This window comes from Cryptotermes secundus, unplaced genomic scaffold (genome assembly GCF_002891405.2).
Source record: "Cryptotermes secundus unplaced genomic scaffold, Csec_1.0 scaffold55, whole genome shotgun sequence".
Lineage (NCBI taxonomy): Eukaryota > Metazoa > Arthropoda > Insecta > Blattodea > Kalotermitidae > Cryptotermes > Cryptotermes secundus.
The window spans coordinates 164,201-185,667 of record NW_019740654.1 but is presented as its reverse complement, the minus strand read 5'-3'; the positions used below and the strand labels follow the sequence as shown (position 1 = coordinate 185,667).

General features: G+C 36.5%; 1 protein-coding gene across 2 annotated transcripts; it reads left to right on the top strand.

Moving 5' to 3' along the window:
• Nucleotides 1-103: 103 nt before the first annotated feature.
• On the top strand, nt 104-19,486 carry LOC111872324 (zinc finger protein 2). 2 transcript variants are annotated; one of them, XM_023866071.2, is made up of 6 exons: nt 104-178; nt 412-563; nt 6,247-6,596; nt 7,885-8,052; nt 9,668-9,786; nt 13,363-19,486. In XM_023866071.2, the coding sequence occupies exons 2-6, from the start codon at nt 524-526 to the stop codon at nt 15,092-15,094; spliced, it is 2,409 nt and encodes an 802-aa protein (XP_023721839.1). In that variant the 5' UTR covers nt 104-178; nt 412-523; the 3' UTR covers nt 15,095-19,486. The 2 variants fall into 2 exon arrangements, with proteins under 2 accessions (XP_023721839.1, XP_023721838.1); XM_023866070.2 differs by lacking the exons at nt 104-178; nt 412-563 and adding exons at nt 2,217-2,462; nt 2,623-2,867.
• The last annotated feature ends 1,981 nt before the right edge of the window (nt 19,487-21,467 follow it).

Genomic DNA, 21,467 nt, shown 5'->3' with positions numbered 1-21,467 from the left:
GTACAAGTCTCGCGAAATGTATTGTGATGCATGAAACATGGGCCACATAAGTTGAGGTAGTCTAGTTCGCTAGTTGGGATGAGAGTAAGATAACACATTGAATAAAATATCTTAATAACTAATTAACTCAGTGCCTATTTACTGATGAGATCCAATATTGCCATTGGCACAGACTCAGGTGAGACTACAATTAAAGATCTATATTTGTATTCGGTAGGTGCTTGGTACTAATCTAGGCTAGTCACCAACCACATTGACAAGGTTTTGTTAGGAAAATGCTAGGATAAGCCACGACCATTACTTTCTAAGTTGTTTGAAATTCATTAGCCATCCCATCATCCGACGCTACATAATTTTGATACTGCAAGCGTCGTTAAATAGTCCACTAAAGAATCTACTATTGTTTTATAGGAAATACCAAGAAGAAACGTTGTTGTATTAAACCTATGATGAATGGATCATCAGATTCTAACACGCTGGCAGTGAAAGAATTTATTTGTAACCTCAATCGGCAGGGGTTACTATGTGCTATGACATACATCTATACACCTTAGTTCATGAGGGTAAGTGTTCATATTTTGGTGTGCTTGTCCGGATCTAGTAACTCTGGAACAAATGGAGGAATTTTCGTAAAGCATGGAATGAACAGCATGATTTGGGAAGCCACTCAATCTTCTTACTCTTTAATTCCTCCACAGCGATTATGGGAAAATTTCTAGTGAAAGAAACAGGGCATTAATTAACGCAGAACCCTAAAATTTCAAGTGGACATACACCTAAAAAAAAAAACTCTTACTTATAGCCAGATATCAAATTGCAACATGGGACCTACAGGAAACCAAAGTTTAGTATTCAGTTTAATATCAATAGCAAATGCAGGAACCATTGTAATTATACATATTAAATTTAGTATGCAGATTCATTGTAAATATACAATTAAAATTATAAGTGAAGATTGTTGTTTTATTAAAAATTGCAAAACTTGCCACGATTCAAACGTTTATCGTCGTGGGTAGCAAATTTCAAGGCTGTGAAAACCTAATTCCATGGATATAGTTTCTTAGTATCTAATAGTCTCAGAACTAGTCAAGAAATGTATCGCCCTTCATGGAATACGAAAATTCATTCCCATGTTCACAAAAACCAACACTTGCATCTTTGTTCCGAACCTGACAAACGCATTCATCGTCACACACTGTTCTGTTAAAATCGCTCATAATACATTGTTTCAAAATGTGATTACATCTTCGAAGTGTCCCCATCCCTTGATATTTTCTTATTTAAATCACACGCGATTTTTGTCTTTTATTAAAGCCTCAACTCTTTCTATGAGATAAAATTTCAATTAGATATTTTATTCACCGCCCATCTTTTAATAATCTACAAAAAATATTGAATCGCACAGCTACCGATCAATTTTTATTATTCAAATGGCCTGAAATTTTAAGGCCACGCAGTACTAATTTACAGGTGTACTTTTAAAAATTATATTCTTTCCTGTTTTTCTCCGATTTATGCCTTAGTAGATAATATTCTCCCACACTTCGAAACTCCCTATGGCAAGCTTTCACAAATTTTCTTCTGAATGGGCTGTTGAAAAAATTAAGGTACAATGTTCAGTTAAACATTTGCTTTTTAAAACTATTTTATTCTTTAGCATTTTTCTCTTATTTATACTATGTTAGAAGATAACATTCAGCCACCATTGTAAACTTCCTGTGGTTAATACTTTAAATCTAACAGTTTACTAATTTTCTTTAGAAAAGGCTAGTGAAAAATGTTCTCACAGTGGGGACCTTAGTTATACTATTGGAATGTGAAGTAATCTTATCTGGTAGGAGTTTGCTGTCGTGTGGGAAGAACATATCTTACCCCAGAAAACTTTTCCCATGCATTATTGTGCTTTTCGGTTTCTCTCTCAGACTTGGCGTTCATGAAATGAATATGGACGTACTGAAATCACTTTTAAGAGGATCCGTGGCACTGATGGCAATAATTACTATGTTTTAACGAAGAAAGAAAGCGATATAAGAGTGTAAAACAGTGGAGAATAATTCCTCGTTAAATTCCAACGCTATATTTTACTTGTACTGTAGATTTTTACCGAAGTTTTATAACCTTGGGAGATTGTCTTCACTCAGAATCGTGTATCCGTGCCGTGAAGAGACATTTATTCATGTAATGTTGGTGTTATGTAAACAGAAAGTATGTAATTTACTGTAATCCATGCTTGCGATTAGCATGAGTTTCGTGGGTTTCTCAAAGTGTATAGGTTAATTAATTTGTTGCTCAGACTTCCCGCGTTATATATTAATGTAATGTTAACAGTAAATTAATTATATTATGTGGTATGATAAGTGAGTAAATATGAGCAGTAGGAGGTGTGCAGCAAAAACTTGCTTCAATACCCAAGGATGTCGTCCTAACCTTAAATTTTTTAATTTCCCGAAAGAGGAACAGCTGTAAGTTATGATGAATCAAAATAGTCATTTACCCATCATGTATGAAGTATTTTAACAAATTTATTGAACTATGTTATGCAGGGAGATGAAAGTTGAAGCGGAGTTTTGGTAAATGTTTTTCAGGGCAGTTGTTATGCGCATATTTCTATTTCATTTCTAGATGTTATCAGTGGGCCATAAATAGTGATAGAGAAGATCTACTGGACAAGCCAGTTGAACAGTTAAGCAAGTTTTTGTTATGTGCCGATCATTTTGAACCACACTGGTTCCTGAATCCCAAATATAAGACAGCTTTTATCCATAAAGGGCAACCTGTGCCTACAATCTTCCATAATAATTTAGCAGATTTTGTTCCAAAGAGCTTAAAGAGAAGTTTTGCACTGAAGAATGAAAGTCATCATTCAGGTAATTCTAAAACTGCAATTATTATTGTACCATTGTGTCAGTTGAAGTTACAGTTTATGATGATTTCTGTAAGTCTCTTGAGTTAGTCTATGATGTTGCATGTATTGGTATTTTCAATGCAATGTTGTGTCATATTTGATATGGAGGTAAAGGATAAAAAGGTTAATGTCCTTGTGCTTAATTAGGTGCATCTGTGTAAACATGAGCACACTAAAGGCAGTTATTATGTATGTAAAAGAGCATAATTGTTGACTTTCAGCGTGGTGCTTGGGGCAGTGATTCACAAAGGCAGTCATTATTAGTTTTTATGAATAATACAGAAGAGTTCAGAAGTAAATGGATTTAAGGTGTTACTTTCCTTTTTGCTTGATTACCTTCAATATACTAGGTTCTAAATCGTTTGTATCTTTATATGTTAATGGAATACCAACATCAACATATTCTGTATTTAATGCCGCAAAGGAAAATTTTCATTCATGAATGATGCTGTAGCATGTTCATAGTTGAGAATCATTGGCTTCAGGCACCTGTATGAATTCCTGCCTATCTAAAGAAGCACACTATGTTAGCTGTGACAGGAGCAGGTACAGCAATAATGGACATATAAAATTCTTTATGGGGATCCATTGTAACACAACAACAAAACGGTCTAGGTCAACATCACCTTAGCTACATGTTTCGGCTTTTAAAGCCATCATCAGGCAAATACGGATCCCAATAAAGAATTTTATATAATAAACACAACAGGATGCACCCAATGAAAAATACTGACATATTTTAAATTAAATTTACATAATCTGTCACTATAATGCTGTCATAATGGTATGTATGAAATTATGTTATCACATAAAGCTGTTGCAGTGCTGCATATACTGGTTGCAGGTATTATTAATTCTGTTAGTACGTGGATCTGTCAGTAGTAGTCTCGCTATCATAATTTTCATACAGAGTGATTATTTAGAAGACATCTGGAAACCTGATTTTGTATTTCTTCTGTATTGGACAGTATGATTGGATTGCAACTACACTTCACTTAAATATACCGACTTTGTATGCTTTTTATATTGCATTGAAGAGTTCAGTATCTCTGTGTGAGTCAACCTGTTACATGTAGTCAAGTTATAATCTTTACACCTGTCTGTGTTTAGATTATCAGTATTAGTTGAGTACTGAGGTAAAGGAGTGAATGGGCTTTATTAATGAGTAAGNTACTGTAATGATATTCACACTACTTTTATCTCATTTGTCTACTATTTTGAATTGTTTCATTTTTGGTCCGTTACACTATCAATCACAAAGTCAATAGAAAGTCCGTCGAGTGTAACAATGTTTTTAGGTTACTTCTTTATCACTTTTGCAAAAGTGATAAAGAAGTGACCTAAAAAACATTGTTACACTCGACGGACTTTCTATTGACTTTGTGATTGATAGTGTAACGGACCAAAAATGAAACAATTCAAAATAGTAGACAAATGAGATAAAAGTAGTGTGAATATCATTACAGTACCAAGAATTAAATTGTCAAACCATGTTAAAATTATGGAATCTAGCAGACATGAGTGGAACTCAGAACAGGTACAGCAAGTGAAGCAGGCCAGGTTGAAGTACTGTGTAACACAGAATATTTCATTAATTTTTCCACGTTTTATACGGGTGTGATATGTGGGCTCTTTGAGAGAAAACCGTAAATTACAGGTGCTTGAAAATAATGCTTAGGAAAATATTTGAACCTAAGAAGGATTACACAGTTATTCATGATTTGTACATATCCATTCATATAGTTAAGACAATGAAAATTAGGATGCTTAGGCTGGTTATGTGACTTGGAAGATGGAGATGAAAAATGTGAACAGACTCTAGTGAAGGACCTCCTAGTAAATGTCCAGTGGAAGACTAAAAAGGAGATTCAGAATAACATTAAGACGGATAACGGAGGTAAGTTGTGGATGGAAGGTGAATGGAGCTGCATCAATATTGTGTCCAGTGGTTGATGGTTTTAGTAGTATTGAACCTTCAGGTTCTTCTGTCACAGTGTTAGTTAATTCAATTCCCTGTTTCTCTCTATGTTGAAGAGAATTATGCTTTTCTAGTACAAAATTGTGGGGTATGTGTTGAAGGGTAATATTATTACAGGGCTAGTAAAAAGTATATTTTAAGGTCAAAGGAAGTGAGTGTTTTTGCTGCTTGTTATGATATTTCACTTTTGGTTGGTTGATCCTTAAAGATATGCATTATTTTGCTCCTAAAAAAGGAAATTTGCAGCAGGTGTAGCAATCTGTTATGGTCGATTCTTAGTGTACTGTATTGAATTTCCATCTTTCAACTTTTGTGTCAAGAAACTGTGTTCATGTCCAGACTCAGGTTAGTAATCGTGTTTCCCGCTACAGTGCGAAAACATCTTTTTGGATACATCATCATCATGATATAATGACAGATCATTACATCACCATTAGAAAGTTATTGATCCCCCTCCCAAACATATGATGGCAACTAAAATTGTTGTACTGCAGATCTCATTGAATGTACCCTCAGAGATGTTTTAGATAAATAATACATAGAGTTTTGGCAAACCACTTAGAGGCATCTGTGTTGACATCATCATAATTTTATGAGTTGTGCTCTTTAAGCTGATAATCAAATAGTTCAAACAATAGCACATTTTGGTAAAGGGTGGTGATTTAATTCCTTCCATCAGATAAGTGACAGAAACTTGATGGTCACTTGGGCTGAGTGAGATTGCCCAAGATCGCTTGTTAATACATGGTTGTGTTTTAAGGCCTCTGTTTTTTTTTACACAGAGACCTAAGTGGCAGACCCAATTATCTGCGGTGTTCTTCCTTTCATTGAATTATGAATAACCCAGCCTTTTTTGACATGAGATATTTTCTCAGATTGTGCTGTCTTTGATTTAAGAACAGAGCTTTGTATTACAGTAACATTAATAGTGATGTGCGTTTACAGTTATTATTACCTCTATCGACATATCAAATTTCATGCCTCTAGCATTAATATCTTTCCTAGAAACTAAAGTATACTTAAGAATTTAAATGATCCTTATATGTGACGTAATTTATTTAAGCCTAGCTTTCATTTTCATTCCAATTTTTTAAACTCTAGAAAATATATATATATATGCCTTTCACAGGGTTTATGTTAAGAAACGTAATATTAAAATGTGGGATGATCATGATGGCTGTGCAGTCTAAGGCATGAAATGTCTTCACCAGTCCTGCCGACTGTGTAAAAAAAATCAAGAAACTGAAAAAGTGGCCAAGGTCCAACAAAAGGGCTGTAGAGTCACAGATAGATAGATAATGTGGTATAACTTGTAACTTGTTAATTAATATGTCGTTAATTATATATCATTTTATATTTTCAGATAAAGGAGATGACCTGTACCATAATATGAATGTTGTTAATAATGCCATGCAGAACTCGGTACACCAGAGTTCAGAAGAATTACTAGAGATTCTGAGAGATGGTGATGCATCTGATGGTTCACAGTTCCACCTGGTGATATCAGATGCTCAGACAGATCCAGACGACTATGCTGTGGAGATAAAAATTGATTTAGACTCTTATGCTGAGGATGCATCTACTATAAGAGGCTGTCACAAAATGTGCAGGCTTTGTGCACATCTGGTTTATGAATACAAATTAATTTCAGTTTTTTCATCAGACAAAACAAAATGTTTGGCTAGTAAAATGAACAGATTTCTACCAGAAAAAGTACGTAACATGGTTGAATACAGTCAGTACAGTGGATTGGCAGCTGTGAAAGGAGGATTCCATACTGCCCAAAATGTTGTTTGTAATTAGTAATATATGCTTTCAGATGGAACCCATTTGGTATTTAGAAATTTAAATGTTAAGAGTTGTCTGTCTTGTGACAGTAGCTGACTAAGCTGAATAAAAATACACATAAAACTGCGATAAACTGTATGGAATGCATCCTTAATATTACTGAGTGTCTGGGCTTCGTCCATCATCTTGTGTTTCAGAATACTGGATGATAGATGAAGTCCAGAAACTGAATAACACCAAGAATGATGTACCATCATCAGAACCCCTTAGAATAAGTGGCATCATATGTTTACAACTACTAAAGAAAAAATTGGCCATCTGTACATATTGTGTTGTTCTAGTCATTTGGTTTGCATGCCTGTAGCTTAACGTATGACTTCGGCTTAGGCCTTCAGGGGTTTCTCCCCCCCCCCTCTCTCACTGAGTCAGAGGTGATACCAAGATTGGATGAAAAATGTTTTGGAGCTCAGGGAGACTTGGAAAGAGCAATTATTTCTGCAACTGCATGGTTAATTAAGAGAGGTGTTGCAAGAATGACTTGGCAACCAAGTGGTCATGAGAGGAGGTGATGAAGGGTTTTAACAACCATGTGATTAGGAAAAGATATGAACAAGTTTTTCATTACCAAGCAGAATTGGGGTGTTGTCCCTGTGCATGGCAACTAAAAACTTATTCAGCACTTTATTTTTTTCATAATCATGGGGTCATCACCCCTTTTCAAGTCTGCCTGAACCGTACAACATTTTTCTTCCTCTGTGTAGTCACTCTGTGTTGTTAACACCCTGCTCCTCTGTTTGATCCAGCCACAGTTTCAACTCTCTGTGGGAACTATGTAAATGCTTCCACCCCTCATGTTCATCCTGAAGATGACAATTGCAGTGGTTGCCAAAACACTGGAGAACCTTCAACATTCTACATGGCATATACTTGAAAGCTTAAGTCATACAATGTATTGTTTTACTGTTATGATCATCTGTGAAACAGATTACATTTCCAAACTGTCAGATCAAAAAGAGAGTTAAACGTATAAGTTCAGCTGTAGAGGGAATAGTTGACACATGTAGAACAGTGCACACTAAACTTCACAATGCGTACAAACATCAAAGAAGTAAACGCAAATTCTGTGTTTACATTATGAACCATGTGAATGGGGAGTTTCTACGAAATTTAAGCCTGTAAGAGTGTACAATAAAAATTTAATGCTTTGTTGCAGGTCCTGGAAGGAGATGGATTGCCTGAACATGTATGTAATTCATGTGTGAACAAATTGAATGAATGTGACGTCATGATCGAGACTTTCATAGCAGCTGACAAAAAGTTAAGAAGATTGTTCCAAATGCAGAATGTCATGCCAGCCAAAACAGATGAAGCAACAGATAAGGTAATTTTCTTTGTGTTCAGTAATTTGTACATATGGATTTCTATTCTGAAGATCAGTATTTTTTTTTACATCTTTTTTAATATTCTAACCAAAATATTAAAATGTATGAAACTTTCTCAGCTGCTGAATAGCTGTCTGTCACTGTAATGACAGGCAAGGATTTGGACAGCTGGGGTTGGATTCCTAGCAGGGAAAAAGATTTTTCTCTTTTCCCTAGAATCCAGACCAGCTCATGGGCTCACTTAGGTTCCTATACAGTAGATACGGGGGGACTTCTTCCTGTGGGGCGAAGTGACTGGAGTGTGAGGATGACCTCTCACCTCTGGCCAGTGTCATGGCCAAGAATGGTGAAATTGTACCTCCATTCCCCCATATATCTTCATGGCATGGAACTGTACCTATACTGTTATAAAACTTCATCATTATTTAGCAGTATTTCCAGCAGGGTGGGTCACCCTACACAGCAACAGCAGCAGCAGCAGCAGCAGCAGCAGCAGCAGCAGCAGCAGTGGTGGGAGAAGTAATTGTAATAGGAGTAACAGTAGTTTGTTGGGTTTTATTGTACGTTACAGATGTATCCTCCCACTCTCCAGTCTTCTGTATTCCTCCATAAGTATTCATTGTGTTTGTGTCTTTGCTACAGTCCACTCCTCTCTGTATACCTTCCTTCAGAGTACAAAAGGGAACTCGGTATCCTTATACTTCTCTCCTGATGATTGCCCAACTGAAGAAATGGAGTGTGATTCATTAGGGGCAGAGATTCTCCTCTTCATAACCATATTGAGACCAGCTTGGGGCCCACCCAGGGTTTTATCCAGTGGGTTCCAGGGCCTCTTTCCCCAGAACAGCTTGGCCAGGTCATGAAGCTGACCACTGACCTTCAACCAGTATCAAAGTTAAGAATGGGTGGAGCTATACCTCCACTCCTTCATACATAATTTCGGCATTATGCATAATTAGACACAGGGACAGATTTTGCCTTTTTTATATATTCTCAGAGTTGAGCTGTATACCTTGCACTCTTGTTAACTTGACAATTGTTTCTTGTAGTATTTCTAATGTCTTATCTTGTGTAATGTCATAATTTTGGATTCTGTCCCATGTTTGTGTCTTAATATGCCACTTTTCTTGTAATTTCTTATATCTGCTGCAGTTCAGTAATAATTGTTACATTCACAATGTAGGAACATCCACACATGTTCAATAAAAAGTCCCTGCAGTTACTTCAGCAGTGTTAAATAACATAAAAGCTTGGGTTTAAAAATTGTCTGTACCCATTATTCGTCATCATCATCAGTAATCTGTCAAGACGACAGGTCCACAGTCTCTTTCAAAACAATTCCTCCACTTAATGCGATCTAGAGCTTTCTCCTTCAAATGACAGTACCCATTATTCAGGTCACTTCAATTCTTTATTTATTTATGCTCTTTCAACACCCAAAGACCAATTATAAAGTAGGCACAAGAAAAGAGACAAAACAAATACACGTGAACAAAAGACAAAAGAAGGCAACATGTATCATTTAGACAATAACTGTTCAGTTGTGGTCATAATACCATATTTCTGAATAAGAAATGTATACTTAATTTATTGCTCTTATATCTCTTATTGTAGGATGATGCAAGAAATCCAAAATCACTCTCAGTTATAGTAGAAAACTCTGGGAAACCAACTTGTCTTGAGGAGTTTCTTGCAACAAAAGATAGTTCACCAGTGGATTCTTTCCTAGAAAGGTAATTGTAGACTTTAATAGCTATAGTCTCATGCTACCTAGCATGTGAAGGAAACTTTTGACTGAAGTGAAATTACAGGTTGCAATTATTATGAGGCATGTTCAAAACAAATACTGTTTGTGAATTGCCCTGGTTGAAGGAGTAAAGGCTGTTAAAAATTCCTGTGGGCACTGAGACAGGCATCCAATTGATGCATCCGTGAGTAGATGATTGAACCCCTTGGACTGTAGGACCCTGACTTTACCATCAGTGCCTAGTGCTATTGTGGAACCTTCTGAGACCTTCATACTGCTCTCAAGGGAAAGCATCCAGCATGCTCATGAGATGTGTCATCATGTTGCGCAACAGTGCCTGTTCCAGTTTGGCTCACACTCTACAGAATGTGCTGGTCTCTATGTGTTAAAATGTGTTGGACAAAACCCTATATAGGCCAAACATATCACCTTGTGACTGCCATGTGTGCACCTATCTCGAGAAAGTGCTAAAGGGCCATAATCTGTACTCTTTTGCCGAGAACAATCCCCAGACTGGTTTCATTTCAAAAGTACAAATTGATTCCGCATGAAAGAGTATACATGTAGATGTGGGAGCCCACCACAAAACATCTGCAGGCCAGCTACCAACTTCTTGTTGACCAGCAGAGCAGAGCAAGCGCTAGCCAATCACCACGGACCACAACAGCACCAGTGCCCATTGGGCTGGACACTGGTAGCAACAGTGAATAAAGATGGGGACCACATTGCACTAGTCAATTAGTTGGAGCTGCTTTCACCTTGAGACAGCTCATCTGGAGCGCACATAACTAAGGGATCATGGAAACTGACCAGGGAGTCTTGTGTGCCCATCTTATTTGTGATATACTGTAATTCTGTATTTCAGCATCCTGTTGCAAATCTTTAATTAAATGTCTATGTATCCATAGTCCATCAACAATGCAACAATTGTTTATTCACCATTTAACACTTAACACAACATGTTTTGGCCATCGATGGCCATCTTCAGGTGTCTCGATGCATCCAAACTGTTACGCTGCTCTGTTGTGCGCTAAAATGGATTTTAATTAGTTATTTATGTTATTTCTAAGTGACTGCAACGCGTGGTTTTAGCGCCCAACAGAGCAGTGTAACAGTTTGGACGCATTGAGACACCTGAAGATGGCCCACTATGGCCGAAACATGTTGTGTTAAGTGTTAAATGGTGAATAAACAATTGTTGCATTGTTGACGGACTGTGGATACAGGGACGTTTAGTTATACTGTATTTTTACTTCCTTGTATATGTAGTATATGTGAAAAAGTACTGTGATCATGAAAAATATTTATCTGAAGATTTTGAGAAATTATTATTACTCTTTGAGTGCCCCCCCATTATGAAAAACCGGTTTATGGAATGTCTTCTGTCTGTCAGTCAGTCAGCCTGATGAATATAAATATTCTAGCTCCAAAAATAGGTCCCTTCAAATGGCCACAGAAAACAGTATTGTGATTTTCTCATAAACTACTCTAATGATTTTTATTAAATCTATGGAGCTCATGTCCCTAAATAAAACTGCAGAGGTGGTATTTTCACAGAGGTAACAGTACATGTGCTGCAGGCCCAATCACAAAATGTTGATTCTATTGAAATTGACTTTTCTAGTCAGGCAGATTTCAGTATTGTTTGGTATTCAGTAACCAATGATAGTCTTCCAGGCAACAGTCAGTTTTGTTTCCAAGGTAGTAGAGTCAGTCCTTATGAGAAAGTATGTCTTTACACCAAATTTCATTCATATTAATCACTTCAGTACAGCTTTCCTTTCAGGTAAGTCATTGATTATATTTGATGCACCAAGAACTTCAACAGCAAATGTATGAACACATGAACAGCATTCACAGTTTTGTATCAAATTTCACCACCTTGAAATTAACAAAATGAATTGATCAGCCACATACACTCTTTCGAGTGTAGGCTATTCAGTGATGATGTATCAGCTATGAAGGTTTAGTTAGCATTGAATAGGTTAAGAAGATAACTGCATGTAGTAAACTGGAAAGCACTGCAGAGTAACATAGACTGTTAAGCAGCCTCCGTAGTCTAGAGGTAACGTTCCCACCTCATGACTCAAGGTACACGGGTTCAAACCCGGCGGAGGTCGTGGAAGTTTTAAGGGTGGAAAAATTCAGGGAACAAGTCCTCCGGGAGGGACTTTAAGCCGTGGGTCCCATGTCGTAGCTTTACGGCACGTAAAAGAACCTCATGTCTCAAGGGGACCTCTGAGCCAAATTCAGGACATTTCCCGCCCAACAGTAGTCTCTAACGCCTCTGGTAGAGGGGGAAAGCATCGAGATACCGCTGAGCCAGTAGAGGCCGAACTCTCTGGCTGAGTCAGGACTGATGGCACGCACCAGTACCGGTAGGGTATAGAGACTGGTAGAATATCATAGGGGGACGCACAATGGACCAGTACCTGGTCTAAGTGCATGGGGAAACCCACCCCCTCCAATAACAACAACAACAACAACAACAACAACATAGACTGCTTCAGGTTCCTGTCAGAATTTGGTTTGGTTCATCCTGGTACGTCACACTAGCAATGTTATAGAAGGTTAATCAACTCTATCCACTGTGACTGATAAAATGTTTTTTCTTTCTTTCCTTTTTAATCTTTCACCCTTGACATGTTTCGATCTTAGAGACCATCTTCAGAAGTATATATCAATACATGCGGAAACTACTGTTATAATGTGTTTGATCAATATCAATACATACATTCAATATCATCACAATGCCATGAATCTAAAATCTTAGCCTTTAACAACTGCAGTGACTTGCTTGAATACATTAAAATATTTATATATTAATCTGTTTACAAGTGTGGTTTAGAAACTGTCAGGATATCTAATGTACAAGCTGTTTCTCAAACCAGGTACCTCTCAGGCATATATCAGACCCATTTCATTAGCTTACATCTGCTGGCTGTATGAGCAGCCAACTCTGCCAGAGAGATATCCTAAATAAATACATACGTGGCTTTTACCTCATGCAAAAATACTCAAAAGCATAAACTGCTGTAACCTACAATTTAGTAGAGTATAGATTTAGGATGACTGTAAATGATGACATTTTTTGTTCAGCTTCATGTATTAAAATGGCCTAAAATGCAACTATTCCTGAAGTTATTCTCAACAGATATTATGAATCTTAGAGAGATGGGATGGGATGGTATGGATTGACTTGATCTGGCTCAGGACAGGGACCAGTGGAGGGCTCTTGTGAACACTGTAATGAACCTTTGAGTTCCATAAAATGCTGGGAAGTTCTTGAGTAACTGCACAATTGGCAGCTTCTTAAGAAGGTCTCAGCTCCATGAGTGAGTGAGTGGGTGAGTGAGTGTCTGCTTATACCCCAGTTGCAGAAACATCTGTGTCTAATGAACATGTTTACAGCAAAAACTTCTATATAACAAAGATAGTATGTTGTACATTCATATAAACATTACATAAGGAACTCTCCTAAACCATCTGCAAAACCTCAAGGTTTCTTAACCTTATTATATGGAGGTTATATTGCAATTAATGTGTTACTTCTGCATTTCAGAGAGTATCCAAGTCAGAAATGTGACAAGGAGGTCATAATTAAGAATCCATCATACCATATTCAAGATAAAATTTCAAAGACTGTTGAAACAGGAGATGAAGATACTGAACACGAGTCAGCTGAACTGTTACCAGAGGACACAAGAGAAATGACTATACGAGAATTAGAAGAATCATATGAGTCATGTAATCCTGGTAACACTGAAACATGTGCAGTGGAAGTGAAAGTTGAACCTTGGTCTGTTGGTACTGAAGATTCAAATGGCTGTACAGATCCAGTTGATACATCACAGGACCTGAAGGTATATCAGTGTTCTGTCTGTAAAACAGAATACAATGAACGACATAAGTTGCTTTTCCATGAAATTACAGAACACAGTTTTGAAGAAAAAGAGGAAAAAGGAATGCCTGTACTACAGAAGAAATACAAACGAGAACAGATTGCCTGTCATATGTGTGGGCAGGTCTTCAGTGGGAAGAAACCACTGAAACAACATGTAAGAGAACAGCATATCCCATTAGAAAATATCTGCGAGTTTTGTGGTGCATGCTACCAAAACATAAGTCAGTTGGAGGTTCATCAAAGACTTCACACTAATGAAAAACCATTTAAATGTGAAACATGCAGCATTAGCTTTCACTTTAAGAAAGAATTGCAGCGACACAAGAGTAGTAATCACAAGCAGATTAAGTCCCTTACATGTGCCGTTTGCAATAAAACCTGTCCAAATAGAAATGCAATGTGGAGGCATGAAAAGATACATACAGATGACAGGAATGTCTTATGTTATTTGTGTGGAAAGGTGCTGTCAAACCCTCAGAGCATGAGAGTGCACTTGAGAACCCATTCTAATGACAGACCATGCTCATGTCCCACTTGTGGGAAGAGCTTCAAGGACAATACATCTGTTAGTAAACATATGTTGATGCATTCCACATCAAAGAATTTTGCTTGTGATATCTGTGGTAGAGCATTTTATAGCAAAGCCCTGGTAAAACAGCACAAGCTCAGCCATTCCGGTGTTAAGCCTCACAAATGTGAGACATGTGGCACAGCATACAATAGGTTAGGAAATCTGAATCAGCATAGAAAGAAGCATGCTGCAAATCCTCATCCCATGGAGGATCTGTCCCATGAATGTGTCGTGTGTGGTAAGAGAATGCGGTCAGAGTTGACACTCAAGTACCATCTGGCAAAACATACTGGAGAAAAGAAACCATTTGATTGTGAGGCTTGTGGTAAACGTTTTGTTGCTGTAGATCCATACCGAGTACATATGCGAATGCACACTGGAGAGCGTCCTTATCAGTGTACCACATGTGGTAAAACATTCCGTAGCGCCTTTACACTGAAACAGCATGCTGCCCTTCACAGAGATGAGTATCCTTATGCTTGTCCCTTTTGCGAACGCAAGTTTAAAAGACTTCAGTCGCTGATTGTACATAAGCGGACACATACGGGTGAGAAGCCACACCGATGTCCATTGTGTGGACGTGGTTTTGCTCAGAAGGGAGATATGTTAAAACACACTAAAACACACAACAGAGACAGGCCTGCAACCGCCAATAAAGTAAAAGAGGAAAGAATTGTTATGGAAATAGAACAGATACCAGAATTGGCACTCAGTGATTCAGAGATAACTAGTGAGTTCCTCATTGATATGCCAATAGTTGAAGTGGAAACTGAAATTAATTCAGAAATGCAGACAGAAATTAATGCAGAAATGCCATGATTCATAACAATTTCATGACCCTTTGATACCTAATTTGTAAGACAATTCTACATCTGTCCAATGCACTGGCACGAGAGTGTAGATATTCTGGTAGGACTATGCATAAAGTGTATATAATACTGATAGGGTCAGTTTATATATTCATGTATATAATTTCCCTTTATTTTCTTTTGTCAAGTAACAATAATTAAAGGGGATATGAATTTCAATGTACGTGTGTGAAGGCAATGTTTGTAATATTCTGTCATTAAAAAATATTCGTAGATTAGGTTACAGTCATTGTTGAACTCTACCCATCGGATGACACCGGACATAAGAACTATAAAGTCTCCAGGCAGACTGGAGGAAATGGCTCCCCTCCCCTCTCCAAAGGAACTTCCTCTTTACTAAACAGTTTTGTCAGCTTGTCTATGGATGGTCTGTGCTTAGAATCAGAGCCAAATGAGTAGCACACCACTTTCCATATATGTATAATTCCTCACATTTCATTCCAGTTAAATTTATTTTTTTACTTATACAGTAGAGGCAAAATAATTCCACTCATGAGAAAGACAGTTGGTTTTGGAGGTTGAAGTAAGGGCATTTTCTCTTTTGTTGAAAGCACTGAAGACACAGGCCATGAATCTACATGGTATAGTCAAAAACTTCATGAAAGTTTTCAACAGCCGCAAAATACAATACTCTTTTTCATGTCTGAGCATGCACAGATCTGAAGGCAGAGATTTGTTCTGACTTGCAGACTCTGTACAGAGAGTGTGAAAGGTGCTAGAATCTGTTCAGTTTGGCAAATTTTGTTATTTCTAGAACACAAAACACCAGGATTTGCAATTCAAAGAGCAGCTATTGATATATGACTGGGCAGGCTTCTTACAAACTTACCACATGATCAGGGAACATTGTGGGAACAAGGTCTTGGTGTGGCTGTAGTGTATAAGCTGCAACAAACTGCTGTTTCCTCCTATTCTACATGTATTAGGTTAAGGAACCTGTTACATCTTGAAGTGATATTTTCTTCTTTCCCTTGGCTGTCCCAGTCTTCTTCTTCCAAGGGGGTTTGTATTTGGTTACTGTTTTCATAATTCTATTGTCCTACACCCTATATGTGCAAGCCATTCCTTTTTCTCATCTTTCACCATTTAATTTTAATATTTAATGTTCAGTTGAATTCTAATGTCATTCATTATCTTCTTAGATTGAATTCAGCTGCTTTTAATGAACATTTTCTCCCCCTTATTTTTTATTCTTTTTTTACATATGTGTATAATCCCACAGATATGGTTACATCTTGAATATTGTTTTTGATGTTTGTCATAAATCTTGAGAAGCTATTCACTATAAACACCCTCATACTTGTCTGTTCCACCACAACAGTGCACCAGTTCATCAGTCCCTTTGGTATAGGAATCTCTGACAATTCTTCCAGTCTTCTCATTCTACAGATGCAGCCTCTGCTAGTTACTGTCTGTCCAAAAACAAAAGCTCTCGAGATGCAGGTTTCAGAGAGGTAATAACTGAACCACTTTAGGAAGAGGCTTGTAGGAATGCTTCCTTTAGTGATGTGGCCACTACCATGTGACAGTGGGGGGGGGGATATTTTGAACGAAGTATGCAGTAAAGCTTGCTGTGATGACATGCAAGCTCACATGAGCAAAAGTTCACAAACTTTTGACTCTACCATATATATTACACCAGAACCATTCATTCTGTCTAAAAATGTAATAATCTTATAACAGTTTCACAAAGTCAAAAACTTATGTACCATTATAAATCGTTTTTAATTCTTAAAGTGTCAAAAATTACACACCCGAGAATCTGATAAACACATCATCAATAAATCATATGGACACTCTGTCCTCTGTAATGGTGTTAGGTTTTCAAAGAAAAGAATCCTGAAGCCATGGCGTCATATAATAGCATGCACTTTGGTTATTAATATGTTCATATTTACAACATACATGGAGCACAGTCAAGCCATTAAAAATAAATATTGAAGACACTTTGAAACTGATGGGTAAACATGTTTGTAACAAATATTTAAAACGTGGAAAGCTACTGATATTTGCTGCTGAAATATTAACACTGTTTCTTAGTGACATTTTTTATGCACATATGTTCTCAAGAACAGTACCATGGCCACCATTTCAAAAATAGTCATTTCACTGTGCTGATAGGATGATGGTACCTGAAATTCTCATTTAATATAGATGCAGTTAGCAAGGGGTCTCATATGTTGATCCTTTATATGAAGTTTACTTTTCTCAGAATTTTATAAATATATGCTTCTTCCACCACTCATCCCTCCCCCAAACAATATAACCTGAAAGACAAAAACATTCCTTATTATTGCAAGCTGAAAATTCAGGACAAAGTGCATTTTTGAGAGATTTTTATGTAATAAGTTGAACTCTGGTTCCTTCAGCAAATAAATTTTTAAAAGAGCTACTGCATGCCAGTGCTGTACACCACAATCAAAACACATATTGAAACTACATTATATATAACTGTTGTTTTAAAACTAGACACATGATTCGCTTCTGATATTGGTAATTTGTATATTTGGTCATGAAGTACTTTACCATACTGAAGTCATGAATTTTGTTCCTAATTTGAACTGCAAATATAAATGGTTTGTTGGAAGTGTTGCCATTGTTTTCAATATTATGACCATACTCCTTGTTTTGTGAGGGGAGACAAAAGTTCATGGCACCATCATGTTTAAGAATTTGCCTCCCCCCTGTAATGTTCGAACCAGTGACAGATTTTTATTAAACTTAGTATGAAATATGCACAACTGGGGACAACCTGACATTTCTACTTTTCAGTTTCCTACTATCATTAGACCAACCTCATGCCTGAGTGAACTTCTGAATGGAACCACCACTTGATAATAGGGTCCTGAAGTATTTTGTAGTAATAGATGTTGATACAGAATGTACATGTTCCATTAAAGCATGTTTCGGAACATGTTAAACATGGTAACTGTAAAATCTGCATTTAACTTTCCATTTGATGGCCATATTACATTTTTGGAGCTATGTACATGAACTGTGTATGGAGTCGGGTCATTAACATATATAAAAATATGTATGGTGCATTTTGTTGTATGTTAGTAACTGGAAACATGGCAGAGGCATAAAATTTTTGAGGTTATATCTGAGAAAATTCACAGTCAAAATGTTTACTGGTGGAAATTATGCATAGAAATGTATTACTGTATCGTATCCTTATTAATTTATAATTCCTCAGTTCTCACTGAAAGGAAAGTAAGACAGAGTTTTTTTTTCCAGAAATTGTTTGTTGTGGTGTTCCATTCCTTATTCCAGGAACTCGTTTTTAATGCAGTTGTGTGCTAAAAATATAAATCAAGGCACCAAAACATGTATGAGGAATATATTAAATGCCAAATTAATATTGGAGGATATTTTCGAGTTTTTATTTAGTGCCTTACAGCCAGTGATTTGTATGCAAAAGTTTGGAATATTTTTTCCTTCATTAATTATATAAGTAACAAAATAAAACTGCACTGTTAGACTAGAGGTCTGGTGTTGTCTTAATGGATATATGGTAGATGTCCCCAACCCACAAGTTTACAGATTTTTAATTTGTCAGATTCTCCTGTGTATATATAATTTATAATTGCAAATACGACATCAGTTCTTAAAGTCATAATTACACATTTATTTCTCGACATATGGCATAACTACATGTATTTTGGTATATATATGTAAATAGTTCTAGAATACAGTCAGTACAGAAAGTCTAGTTATGTATAGTATCACTATTTTACAGCTTTTCAAATATAAATCCTAATCCTGGGAAGTCCAGTCTATCCTGAAAAACAAATTCACTGCCACTTCTTTTTTCTTTCTTTCTTTTCTTTGTAAGGGTAACAGTGGGTTTTCAGCTTGAAGTAATTCTCTTTAAATTCTCTAAAATATGAAAACTCTGCAGTTTTAATAACAAGCATCCATGATGTGACATTTTATTGAAGAATTGTGAATGATTAAAAAACTTCCAAAATTTGGTAATAGGTATAAGCAGAATGAATCAATGAAATATTCATATTTTTAAATAGTATTTTATTTGTTCACATTATTAGCCATATATCTGATAATACGTGACGGGTCTTTGGCAGCTGTGTCTGGGCACTGCCTCTCTGCTAAGAAGTGAATTATTGGAACTGCAGCTTTACAGAACCACTGTTATACAGTACACACTTTCTGGTCACATATGCGTAAGTGATATCCTTCAGTCAGTCCTTGGCAGGCTTGATTCCAAGTTAACATTTTTACTTTCTCATATACATGGTGCATGTGAGAAAGTGTTGTGATAATGAAAAAACTGATGTTGAGTTTTGATGAATTTACATGTTTCAGCCCCCCCCCCCAAAAAGAAAGACATTACAAAGTAGTGTTTGGAATGCTGTGTTTTTGTGTGCCTCACTAGTGCATGAATGGTCAAATAGGTTTTATTCATATTCAGTATTTAAGATACTAAAACTAAAAATAAGTTTTGGTTTTCATGTAAACCATTCTAAATTTTCATAATATGAAAATCAGTTTACACATTTATAATCAGAAGGAATTTTCATTGAAATAAAATGGCATTAAGAGCATCCAAAGTTTAGACGAGGGCATACATCTGTAAAAAACTGAAGTGTTGTAACTCTTTTAATTTATCCACTCTGTATATAAATAAATCTCTTAAATACAACTTTCCATAAAATGTCTTACTTAAGTTTAAACGGTTCCCCCCCCCCACAATTCTCAGATTTAATCAGTATTTTCTTGTCATCATTTACTGCCCAAGTTTACAAATTAACATTGTCCTCTGAAGATATCTTAATAGGTTATGAAGCTCTTTTTTTAAGATTAAGTTAAAATTAATTTTTGTTTGTCATATATTCATGACATACTTTCTCCATGACGTATTCCTTTGTTATTATCATGATAATAAGTACAGACCAGTTCAGTAAAATTTTTTTTAAGTTTTCTAATATGAAACTTCCACTTAAGGATAAAACAGTGAATCAGTACATCCTTGGTCAAAATATCTTCACTTCTGCACTTAAGGTAACACAACTGATCACTGGATATGCATTACAATGGCAGTGCCATTAACCCTTAAAGGCATAGTGGCCTCTGTATGTACTGCCTTTAACATTGAAAGAACTCTGTATTTTGCTCACAGAGTATGTTTGTGTTTTATATATGATTCTAAGGATGAACAGTGGTTGTTTCCATATACAGCATTAACCTGTGAGGCTTTTATATTTTGTATGAGGTTTCATCCTGCTATTCTCTTTCATGTTTCTTGTGAAGCAGGAACCAACTTTTCAAATATTTGGAAAAAATTTGTGCTTCAGAGGGTTAATACATATACAACTCAGTTGAGTTTGTCAGCATGAAGGTCATCAAGTTATATTGTTTCAGTAAACTCTTATCTGTGTATGACTTATTTTCAAGTATGTTTGGCAACAAAATATGTTCCACTGTGATGCATTTGTTACCTTGAATAGTACTGCAAACTGAACAAGACTATAGTAGATATGACTTAAAACTACACTGGGAAATTCTGCCTTCATCTTCACTGGCTATATATTATGCACTTAAGTTTTAGCCTCTGCAAGAGGATTGTTATGAACTTCAATGATGTGGTCAGCATCATTATTTTTTATGCATAAAATTTCTTTATTAATGTGATATGTAGAATGAATTATAAATAGTCTTTGTCCAATCACTTCCTTAGGGAGGTATGGCTTGTAAGTTGTATTGGAATAACAATGATGCTGTTGCCTAAATGTGCTAGAGTTAAATCACCACTAATGATAATAAAGGTAACTTCACTCTTTCATCTGTTCATTCTGAACTGTATTAATATTTTTTTAATAAGAATTGGTTTTCTGTTTATTAAATATTACAAATATGAGACCTGTATTAAGTTCAAATGTTCTGTTGATTTCAGTGAGTTAGTCTCCTAGTTAAAAAGTAAAAAGGTAAAGCTGTCCCTGTAACAGCCTGTGAAGGCCCACAGGGGTGTGAGAGGTCAAGGCTCCCACATCTTCTAGACAGTTGGCTCATAGCTGGAGGTAAGGTTGTCAGCCTTATGTGCCGGCTGCCCTTTAACCGCTCCCAAGAAAATTCCTGGTACTCAATTCTGTTAGAGGCTGAGTCGACCCCATGGCCATAGTGCAGCTGGAAGGATTAGGTCAAATGAAAAATCCTATGACCTCATCGGAATTTGATCCATGACCTTCCAGCTTGTAGCATAGTGCCTCAAACCAACTACCAACCACATGCCCTTATTCTCCAAGTTATGGAAGTAAAATACAGATGAAGAATTTTATTTCTTGTAAAAAGGTTTCTGTGGTAAC

What these genes read in the sequence shown, in the direction of transcription:
- LOC111872324 (XM_023866070.2), top strand. Translation starts at nt 2,368, where the DNA reads ATGAGCAGTAGGAGGTGTGCAGCAAAAACTTGCTTCAATACCCAAGGA. An exon ending in TTCCCGAAAGAGGAACAGCT is followed by an intron (nt 2,463 to 2,622) that starts GTAAGTTATGAT and finishes TTTCATTTCTAG; the next exon opens with ATGTTATCAGTGGGCCATAA. An exon ending in GAATGAAAGTCATCATTCAG is followed by an intron (nt 2,868 to 6,246) that starts GTAATTCTAAAA and finishes TTATATTTTCAG; the next exon opens with ATAAAGGAGATGACCTGTAC.